The 12,318-nt window shown below is 34.1% G+C and overlaps 1 protein-coding gene across 5 annotated transcripts in view; it reads left to right on the forward strand.

Annotated features, from left to right (window-relative positions):
• Window positions 1-12,318, forward strand: part of LOC114333203 (protein 4.1 homolog) — a 138,960-nt gene that overhangs the window by 90,896 nt on the left and 35,746 nt on the right. For all 5 annotated transcript variants that reach the window (XM_050657862.1, XM_028283054.2, XM_050657883.1 and 2 more), the window contains exon 10: window positions 734-6,562. In XM_050657862.1, the coding sequence (XP_050513819.1) occupies window positions 734-6,562 (5,829 nt within the window). The remainder of the gene's footprint in view (window positions 1-733; window positions 6,563-12,318) is intronic.

The following is a 12,318-nucleotide window of genomic DNA, read 5'->3' on the forward strand; positions in this document are numbered from 1 at the left end:
TGCACGCTGGGGTTTGTTTTGGTTGGATCAGAGAGAGCAGCATATGTGCCTCCTGATGAGAGACTAATAAGTTTCGAAACCGGTAGAGGTGTTTGCTGCACTCTCTGATTGGACTAGAATATGGTTCGGCTGTATTTTCGTTTTGCAACGAAATTGAAAATGGTTATTCATTTTTTTTTATTCAATTTAGCTATTTATTAGTGTACTAGTACCTTAACAAAGTTCTCTTTAATCTTTTTTTGAAAACAATTTCCGGAGTGGAAATCTAAACGTCAAGTATTTTTTAGGTAATAATTTAATTGTCATTACAACTAAGCTTTGGCTAATCCCATATACACATAACATTTCAAATAAATAAGGTTTGAATAAAGACTAATAATATGTACAAAGGGTAAATAAATATTACTGTGAGATATTAAATATTAGTATTAGAAATATATTAGAATGCATGGTATTCTGTTCCAGTATAAAATTTTTATAGCCAGTTACATCCAGTGAAATAAGTAAATTTAATCAGAACCGATTGTGTAAAAACCAACTGATATTTTGACGATTTTAACAAATTGTTCATGTTTGTAACTGGATATTGTGTGTTTCGTACCAAAATAGTTGATTATTTTTCATTTCTAATAACGTATTGATTTGAAATGGGTAAAACAGAATATTTGCACTTGAATTTCCACTAAGTAATATTATTGCATGAATTAATGCATGTCTTTTGATTACGCATTAGAGTCCTGGTTTTCTGTTTGGTTCCAAAAAGGAAAAATCCCCGAAAGACAAAAAAGAAAAAGAGAAAGTCGCTGCTACATCCGGCAAAGACAAAGGTGGACCTCCCGTTGGATCTCCCCAATTGCCCGGTTATACCAGAGAGTACGATTATGAAACTCCCGACGATCAAGTTACGCCCAGAAAACCCTTCACTCAAGGTTTTAGTTACGAGAAACCTGGTTCTCCAACAACTCCCACCGGTGCTCAAGAAGTACCTCATTCTCCAACTAAAAGAGCTACTGCTACTGCGTTTAACTATGCTCCTGGAGAAGTTGGTAAAATTAAAAAAGATCCGCATCTTAGAGATCCCAAAGCTGATAGTGCTGCCTTTTTGGCAGGAGAACAATATCTGCACCAAGCTCCACCATCGTCACAATCACCTAAATCAGCTGGATCTCCTACAGTTGCTGCTGCTGCTATTGCTGGTGCTGGTCCCAGAAAAACAAGACCTATTACTTTATATGTTGTTACTGGTAGTAGAGATCCCAAAACAGGTTACATTGACGTGGCTTCTGCAACAGTTGATAAAACGGTCGGACAACAAAATGTAGATACGGGACTCATTGACTGTAAATATGGATTAATAGATCCTTCAAACGGTACAATTATTATTACAGATCCTACAAATGGGCAAAAAGAAGTTGTCCAAGGTCACATAGATCCAATTACAAAACAGATAATCATAACTTCGGGGTCTGTCATTGATCCCAAAACAGGCAATAAGAGCTCAAACTTGGGGCAAATTATCGCTATTTGTGAGCCAAGACCTAAGGGTGCTAACAAACTGGTAACTCCACCTAATAAACGTATTATAAAGATTACTGTAACCACCGCGAAGAAAGATCCCAAATCTGGCAGAGTTGAAGCAGAAAAAGGTCATACAGAAACGCTGGACGCTATTTTAGACCCAGTTAGTGGAAGAATCGATTCAAAATATGGAATTATCGATCAAATAAATAGCACAATCACTTCAAAAGATCCAAAATCCGGTAGGGTTGAACAGTACCCTGTGGAAATCGATAGTAACTTGGGCCATATTGTTGTAAAACAAGGAGTGGTAGATCCCAAATCTAACAAAATTGATAACAGCTTGGGACAGCTTATTAAGATTTCAGAACAAGGTGATTCTATTGTTCCTGTCACAGCTGTAACAGCCCAAAGAGATCCAAAAACTGGTCAATTAGATCCATCTAAAGCTCATAAAGAAACGACCAATGGCAAACTCGATCCCAAAAACGGTTTGATCGTCACAAAATATGGATCAGTCAATGTTAATGGCAAGAAGATTGTTAGTCGCGAACCTAAAACTGGCAAAGTTGAAGAACATCCTATACAGTTTGATTCAAATGACAATATTATTGTATTGAGCGGTGTTATCGATCCAAGAACAGGTGCCAGAGATAACAATTTGAGTCAAATTTTGCAAATAGATTCTGAAATTGAACCAGATATTGTTGTTACCTCTCAAGCTGGAAAACTCGACAAAAAAGGTCTCGACCCCAAAACTGTAACTGCTCCAGAAAAATCGATTGGTATGTACGATCCAGAAAATAACAAAGTATATACTAAATATGGAGTAATAAACCTAATACACGAAACCCTATCCTTTATTGATCCTAAAACTGGGAAAACCGAAATTAAACAAGGGATCAGAGAACCTTCCGGTGATATACTGTTTAAAGGACTGGTTAATCCTAAAACAGGAAAAATTGACAAGGATTATGGTAGAGTTATTAAACTTGAACTAAGTGAATCAAAGGTAGATCCTTCTGTAACCAGTACACCCTTGAAAACAGATAAGAAGAGCGTACCTGTATCTTCTGTAAAAGTACCAAGTCCTGTAGCACCTACAGGAAAGGGTAAAGTTATTAAGATATTAACGGTTACTGCTAAGAGAGATCCAAAATCTCATCAACTAGATCTTGAACATGGTCATGTTGATCAGTCAGCAGGAATTCTCACTCCCAATGGAGAAATAGAATCTAAATATGGATTAATCAATCCCAAGAACGCAACGATTACAATATTAGATCCAGTCACTGGTAAACAAGAAGTAGTACAAGGACAAATTGATCCAGCAACAGGACAATTACAATTTGTTGAAGGACCTGTAATTGACCCTAGAACTGGGAAAAAAGATAATAATCTAGGTCAGATTATTGCTATTGCTTCATATGAACCTAAAGAGGGAACACCAATTAAGAACCTACTTCCCTCGCATCCTGTTCCCAAGAAGAGAGTTATCAAAATTTTGGTCATTACTGGCCGAAAGGATCCAAACAGTGGCAAAATTGACACAGACAAAGGTGTAGTTGAAAAATTAACAGCCACTATAGATCCTGTCAGTGGAATAATTGACTCGAAGTATGGCAAAATTGATCCACAGAATAAAAAAGTTGTCATTAAAGATAAATCTGGAAAGTCCGTCGTTACTCCAATTAAAGTCGATGATAATACAGGTCAGATTTATATTGATGATAACATTGTAGATCCGAAAACTGGTAAGATCGATCACAGTTTGTCTCAAGTTATTAATGTTGTTGATCCTCAACATCCCGCTGTAGTAGTAACTGCCATTACAACTACAAGAGATCCCAAGACCGGAGCTATTGATTTGAGAAATGGTAAGACTGAAATTACAAATGGTAAAATTATACCTGAAACAGGCGAAATTGTTACAAAACAAGGAACAATAAATTTGAAATTAATGAGAATAACTACCAGAGATCCAAAGTCAGGTATCATACAAGAAAGACCGGTCCAAGTAGATAAAGATGATAATATTATTATTACATCTGGAGTCATTGATCCTAAAACAGGATCTGCCAGTCCTACTGCTGTACAAGTTATTCAAGTTGGCCCCGAAGTTGATCCTGAAATTCAAATCAAAACATATGTTGGTAAAGTAGATTCAAAGAAAAATACTATCGACCCAAGACACGTTTCACCTGCTGACACCACACCAGGTCTTTATGATCCAGATAGAAATAAGATATATACTAAGTATGGCCACCTCGACCCAGTTTTAGAAACTCTTACAATAGTTGATCCTAAAACTGGAAAAGCAGACGTTAGACAAGGTCACATCGAACCGAATACAGGCGAATTGTTATTCAAAGGTGGATTTGCTAATCCAAAAACTGGAAAGATTGAAAAAGACTTGGGTAGACTTGTGTCAGTTCATATAACTGAACCAGTAATAGATTCAATAGCTTCTCAACAACCGTCTGAAAAAGAACTACAGCAAACTACTCCTATTAAATCACATCCTCAAGTCGAAAAAAATATAACAAGGACAACACCAGTAAAGTCTACTTCACCTGTAAAATCTGCAACTCCAATCAAAACCATTCCCGTAAGATCCGAAACTCCAGTGAAAGAAGTTATAACAGGTGTGTTACATCCAATTGCCAAACACAGAATTGTAAAAATTATGGTAATTACTGGCAGGAAAGATCCTAAAACTGGTACTGTTGATAGTGAATATGGTACTGTTGAACATATCACGGGGATTGTTGATCCAAAGACTGGTTTAGTTGAAACTAAATACGGCCAACTGGATCCTACAACAGGATCTTTGATAACAAAGGATACCAGCGGGAATAGTCAGATTGTCCAAGGAAAAGTCGACCCTACTACCAACCAGATCGTTGTAAATGGAGGTCCTGTTGTAGACCCTCATACTGGCAAGCTAGATTCAACTCTGGGACAAGTATTTTCTATTGTAGGTCTTAAACAAGCACAGGATCCTAACCTGGCTCCTATTCCGAAAAAGAAAATCATTAAAATTACAGTGATCACTGCTAGAATTGATCCAAAGACTGGTAAGATCGACAACGAAAAAGGACAAATAGAACAATCGACTGCTTTACTGAACCCAGAAACTGGTTTAATCGAATCTAAATACGGGCTTATTGATCCTAAGAGCGGTAAAATTATCATTAATGATCCTAAATCTGGTAAAGTAGATGCCAAATCAGCCCATGTAAATGATGTGAATGGTCAAATTATTGTTTCAAGTGGTGTTCATGATCCAAAAACTGGTAAGGTTGATAATACACTAGGACAAATCATTAGTATAGCTGGGCAGAATGATCCAGTTTTAGAAATAACAACAATAACTTGTAAGAGAGATCCTATTACAGGTAAAGTTGATGTGAATAATGGCCAAATGGAAAATTCTAAAGCACAAAAAGTTTCTGCCACTGGAGATATTAAAACAAAATATGGTACTATCAACATCAAAAACTTAAGGTTGACTACCATTGACCCAAAAACTGGCAAGGTAGAAACGAGACCTGTTCAAATCGATGAAGAGGGTAATATAATTATAACTACGGGAGTAAAGGATCCTAAAAGTGATACAGTTAATCCAGATTTATGCCAAGTAATAAAACTAGGCTCTGAAGTAGAACCTGAAGTTCAAGTTGTAACATTTGTAGGTAAAATAGACCCTAAAAAGAATACTATTGATACCAAGAATCTTGTACCTGAAGTTTCAAACGGTCTGTATAATCCCACATCACATAAAATTGATACTAAATATGGCCAAATTGATCCAATAAAAGCTACCTTAACATACACTGATCCAAAAACTGGTCGTGTTGAAGTTAAACAGGGTATAGTAGATAACTCCACTGGACAAATTCTCTTCAAAGGGTATATCAATCCAAAAACTGGCAAACCTGATCCAAATTACGGAAGACTCGTGGCAATACTTATTACCGATCCTAAAATTACTGATTCGGGAGAGATTGTTAAGAAAGATAGTAAGAGAGTCCGAATTGATCCCAAGAGCAACCAAGTTTGGATTTACGATTATAATGATCCTATTACAAAGGAAGAAGTTTACACTACTGGACATATTGATCCTGTGACCGGTTATATAGTTTCTGTTTATGGTCACGCAGATCCAAAATCAGGCTCAATCGCTAAATTGAACAAAGTCGATCCACATAATATTAAAGTCGATCCTGCATCTAATCAAGTATTCACAAAGACAGCGGAAGTTGACGAGAGTGGTGAACCTTTGTATTCTGCCTCAGAAATTGACCCTAAGAACGGCCAGATTTACACCAAATACGGTAAGATAGACCCTAAGACAGGTAAATTTGTAATTGTGAGGATATATCTGATAACACAAAACGATCCACAAGGAAAAGCTAAAGAAATTGATCCTAAGGATTGTCAGTTCGATGAAAAAACTGGACGTATTATAAACGTATCCACACAAACTGTATATATCTACAGCATGGTAGATCCAAAAACAGGAAAGATTGTACAAGTAGATCCAAATGATCCTCTGGTGAAGAGTGCTAGTACCAAAGTGACTCAAGTTTTAACACTTACCGGCGAAATTGATCCAGTAACCGGAAAAATACATACAGAATGGGGTCATATTGATCCTCAAACCGGAGATATCGACCCAAAAACAGCCAGACGAGATCCAATAACTGGCGAATTAGTTTTGAACTACGCTCAGATAGACCCAAGCCACTTTAAAGATCTCAAAGATACAAAAGTAAAGGTAAAGACGTACACCAAAGGTGATGATAGTTCGTCGGGAGAAAGTAGTGATGACGATTTGAATGAATACGCAGCTGATAATTTGGGAGACATCGCAAATTTGAAGATACCGAGGGGCAAGAAAGGAGTTAGTACTCCTGTCATTGTCAAAACGACGACCAAACAAACTGTTACAAAGGACAAAGACGGCCTTACGCATAACGTGGAAGAAAGAGTAGAAGATGGCAGAACTGGTGAAGTTACGTTTTCCACACAAGTAAATAAGGTAAGTACACAAACTACACTTATACAATATTCTATAGTTTGGTAACAAAAATTGTTGAAGATTTGGATATTTGCAAAATTATTTTATTAATTTTTATACGTTGAGATTTATATGGGAAATCCTACTATTTATAATTTTAATATTTGCTTAAAAGTAGTTAACAGGTTTTTCAATTTGTTAATAAGTAAGATCTCTTTCTGTTGGTTAAACACCTTGTGGACAACACTTCTGTTGGACACAGGAACATCATTGCTAGACCTATAGTATACAGTATAGGTTTTAGGCTGCGCTAATGTTCAGTGTCGATTTCTTAAGGGGGTCAAAACAAATAAACGGGTTCGCAGCATCTAAGTCTTACGTTTTCGACCACTTAAATACCTTCGATCATTGCTAGCAGTTTCACTAAACTGTTGTGGGTTCTACATGTAGTAGAACTAGTGACGTTTAATGTTCTCGCAACATATTGACAAGTTCTTCCCTCTTATACAAGAGATACAATTTTAACAAAATTTGTGTTTAGATAAAAACTTTTTGACAATAAATAAAAAAATTTTCAAAGAATTGCCAAACAACAAAAAAGTTAGCAATCCCTTTTTATGTCAAATTTTGTGTTGCATATGAAAACATTAAGAAAACCAAATAAGTGTCTTTTTCCGTATGTAGATTATTAGTAGATCCAAATTTTTGACAAATTATGTTACCAAACCATTTCAGTATATTCTGAAATTTATTTTTCTTTTTCAGTTGTTAATGTTAGCATTGTTTATTGTTATATTTTCAGTTATTTTATCTTTATTTAATAGTTAAATTTTTAGTTGCTTTTTTATTTTTTTATAAAAGATAGCACCGTTGTTTTGGCACATTACTATCGATTTTTAACCCTGTTGACGGTTTAAATTTTTTTACTATAAATTTACATACTTTATAAGGTTATTAAATCAAATAATTTGTTATGAAATTTTGTTGTATGTATATAATTGTAGTATAAATGAAGTGATGAATTTAATAGCTTTGGACGAGAATGTGCCATGATTTATACTTTCTCTCGTGAACACATCAAGAGGTACAATGTGGTGCACCAATTGCTGCCATTCAAACATTGATTGATAGCAATATCAAGCAAACATTAGGTATATTATTAAGCGTAAAATAATTCTCGATCAGATAGGGTTTATCAAAATCTTTAAATCTCCATGTTGTCCTAGTCATATTAACAAAATCTTATGATTGTGGCAGTTTAAAAGGAGAGACCAATAGAAATAAAATCTTATACAGGAGCAGGCATCCCATTGACATCTCTAATCTTCAAGTATCCAATCTTTTTGCCTTAAATGTGTTAACACAACGATGCAGAGACATAAATGTAGATGTATTTGCATGTTTTATAGGTTAACGACCAAAAGATGTTCGAAATTCTTAGAACAGCTCGAATTTACTAACAAGAGTTGCGGAACTATATTGGCATCAAACAGCAACAATCGAAATAGAGCACATAACATCCGAAGATATACGAAACAGACGAGGAGTGCGATAGGGTTGTGTCTCATTACCACTATTATTTAATGTGTAGTCTTAGTCTATATTCGGAGAAGCATTAAACGTGGTCCAATGTGGAGACAATGTGGTGTCCAAACAGAATTAGCATAAACAACATCAACATCAGGTACGCTGATGACACTGTCCTAATAAATGGAGTTCGTCATAGCGATATTATGTTCGGTTTATCTAAATGTTTCCAAAACAACAATTCTTGTATTTTCAAAGACACCAATAAACGAACATTTGTATGCCAACTAAGGCATAAATAATAGGACAGGTAACTTCTATAAAATATTTGGGAGCAATTATCAACAGCCAACGCAACCCAAAAAATTCTATCAAGAATCAAACAAGCGAGGAAAACACTCATGAACATGACATGTTTTACCAGATCATACTCTTACTTATCTCTTACTCCATTACTCTGGAGCTTATAGAATCCGAATGATCAGATGTTATGTTTTCTTTGTCTTGCTTTATGGTTGAAAAAGTAGGACAATGGACATTAAAACAGAAGAACAAATAGATAACTTTGAGATGTATCTGTAAAGATGTATCTGAGAATTCCATGGCTACAATAGTTATCAACGATGAGGTACTTCGGCGTATGAGTAAACAAAAAACTGCAAAGCACGATTGAAGAGAGGATAATAACAATACTAGTGTCATGAGAGGTGAAAGACATTAATTACTCCAAATCATATTATAAGGTAAGGTAAGATCAGTAGGAGATGCCCGAACTCATTGCTTGAAGGACCTGAAAAAGTGGTATGACCGCTCAACCGCAAAAATGTTTCGTGCAGCAGTTGCAAAAGTTTCCAAGTAAAAATACGAAGAAAAAAATAAAATGCTAAATTTTTCAAATTTTCTATTTCCAGTAGTTACTGACTGATGTTTTTGATGATTGTCGTATACTAATAGTGTTTCTTGATGTTTTTTCGAGAGTAAAATAAAGTATAACATTACCAGTAGATTAAAATAAAAATTTTTGTTCTTATTTTTTTTTACTCCAGTGAAAATAATGCAATATTATGAAACAAAACTGTTAAAAATCTTTCTAATTCCTCGTTTTATACTTTAAGACCTACTAATATTTACAAATTGTAGCTAATGACCTTCATATTGAACTAAGTCCGAGTTAGTAACATTTCAATAAAATACGGAAATAGCCCAATAAATGACCATTTTGGAGTGTAATTTCCAGGGGCAACTCCGAATTGCATGAAAATTTGGATTTAGGTTCTACTTACCCTCCACTTCAAAGTTGAATTTGTGCTGTTGGTTGCTTTTACTTGGGGGGTGACATTTACCCCTTCTCGGGCGGTGAAAAACTTGTGTTTAAAATAAGGCCGGAAATGGATAAATTGACTTATTTTAAGCACCTTTTGTTCTAATAAGTTTTTTACGTAAGTCAATACTTTTCGAGTTATTCGCAATTTAAAATGTTGATTTTTGGACAAAAGACTACGTTTTCAGACCGTTCTTTCCAAATAACTCAAAAAGTAAATATTTTTTCGAAAGAAATATTTTTAGCAAAAGTGTAGCCTATAAAAAACGAAAAAAATGGTGTGCCATTAAAGTCTACAAATTGAGTAGAAGGAAAGTTGTAGCTTATGAAGAATACGTTCTTATTCGTCTAATTCCAAATCGAATAATTCAACGCGAAATCACCGAAGAAAGAAGCGTTTTTCGGGAAAACCTTATTAACATTTTTAAAGTATCGAAAAAAGCTTATTATTTGTTTTTTACAAAAGTTTACAGCATCAAAAATAAACGAGTTACACTGAAAAAAAAAAGTTGGCCCTTTTTTTTGGTAAAAAAAAATCGTGAAAACCTTCCTCTATTTAGCACCCTAAATGAAATTAATCGTTTGGAGTTACCATCTATTTTAACTGTATGTGTATTGTTTATATGATCCTGTAAGTTTTATTGGTTTGAAGTGCTTATTTTTGAAAACATTTGGTTTTATAGTAAAAAAAATTTCTAAAAATTTTTGAAAAATTTCATTTTTCCAAAATAATTTAAAAAGTATTAGTGATAAGAAAAATCTTAAACAGAAAAAAATGTAGGTTTTGCTATTATAAATATGCTAGTTTCATTTTGTTTCTCCGTAAGACAAAAATTGGTTAAGATATGGCTGTTCAAAATTTGCATACACTCGTGATTAGTGACCCATTCAAGCTTTCTCAATTATAATATAACCCTTTCAAAAATAAACACTTTAAACCGGTGAGACTGATAGATGATATAAAAAATAGATAGGTAAGTAAATTGTAAAGCGGTAGCGATTAATTTCATTTGGGGAGCTAAACACGGCGAGATTTTCATGATTTTTTACAAAAAAAAAAGAGGGCCAACTTTATTTTGAGCGTAACTCGCTTATTTTTAATGCTAAAACTTTTGTTAACAATTAAAACAAATCTTTTTATAAACACTTTAAAAAAGTTTAAATGGGGCTTTCCCGAAAAGTGCTTAATTTTTCGGTGTTTTCTCCTTGAAATATTCGATTTGGAATTAGACGAATAAGAACGTATTTTTCATGAGCTACAACTTTGTTTTTATTTGATTGATAGACTTTACTGATACACCATTTTTTTGGGTTTTTTATAAGCTACACTTTTGCTAAGAATATTTTTTTCGATAAAATATTTACTTTTTGAGTTATTTGCGAAAAACCGTCTGAAAACGTAGTTTTTTTGTCGAAAAATCAACATTTTCAATGGCAAATAACTCGAAAAGTATTGACTTACGTAAAAAATTCTATAGAACAAAAGTTGCTTAAAATTAGTCAATTTTTCCATTTCCGGTCATATCTTGAACGTATGTTTTTTCACCCCCGACAAGGGGTGACTGTCACCCCTCAAGTAAAAGCAACCAACGGCACATTTTCAACTTTGAAGTGGAGGGTAAGTAGAACCTAAATCCAAACTTTCATGCAATTCGGAGTTGCCCCTGAAAATTACACGGTATCACCGAATTTCCCGTTAATTTACTAGGCTAAAAAGGTAAAGCGTACAGATTCTCATAATTTGCAAATTTATATGCAACGAGTTTAAAATTTATTTTTAAAATCTATTTGAATGCAGTTTTCGATTCAATTTTAAAAAAATTGTCAACTTCGAGAACATATTTCAGAATATTGACGTAAAATGTTATTTTGTAAATGTCTAAATTTATTGGTTTATGTATCATTTAAAACTAATTTAAAATAGTGAAATGATCATTGTGCCACATCCTTGCCTTTATACAGGGTTTGAATAAAGTATGGACCCAAGTAAATATCTTTGAAATGAAAAAAACCAAAATATTCAATAACGCAAAAGAAAAAAATCTAACGGGTTAGGGTCCGGAGAACGAGTAGCCCACTTTTTGAATCCTCTACGTCCAATCCATCAAATTGAAAAATTCGCATTCAAAAAATCTCTAATCCGTTGATCATAGTGTTGACACCAAAAATTTTGTGGTAACTAATCATTAAATGGTTTAAGTGCAGGAATAATTTTTATATTTAGTAAATCTAGAGACTTTAATCCAGTCAAGTTTCCGTCTATGGCTATTGATTATGTATTTTAGAAAGGAACTACAACGTTAACAGGGTTTTATTGTTTCATATAGTCAATGGATCTCTATATTTGAAAAAAATCGCGGAGTGCTACCATTTAAATTGGTGCGTTTTGAGAAAGGAGTGAATTAGTCCCTAGGCACAGGGCGAATTAGGGTGAGTGCTATGCACATTTAGTGCAAACACGTCTGTAGGAAAATTATTCCAGGTTAAATTTACTATCGAAATATCACATTTTAAAGTCAAAAACATGTTTTTTTACAAAAATATATACAAAAGAAAAGCAAGAAAAAAACATAAACGATAGCAATTTTGTTTTTTGCCCCATAACGTTTTTTTACGAGGATATAGGTATAGGCATTGCTTCACAGAAAAAAAACTTCCATCCTTCCTCTTTAAAATAGCGTTTGGTAGAAGTCCCTGTGATTTACAATTTCCAAAATATGATTTTTCAAATTTCGCCACTTACAGCGATTTTAGGATATTTTCCTTGTTACTTCGCAAACATTGTTCTGTAACTTTTTTCTACGCATTTCTAGGTATACGCAATGGTACATTTAGTAGAAAGAGAAGTCAATTACCTTTAACATTTAAAATATCGTGGAAGGCCGTGTGGCTATATTTAAGCAAGATATGGTTTTTCAAAATTGTATCC

The sequence above is a fragment of the Diabrotica virgifera genome, chromosome 1 (assembly GCF_917563875.1).
Source record: "Diabrotica virgifera virgifera chromosome 1, PGI_DIABVI_V3a".
Lineage (NCBI taxonomy): Eukaryota > Metazoa > Arthropoda > Insecta > Coleoptera > Chrysomelidae > Diabrotica > Diabrotica virgifera.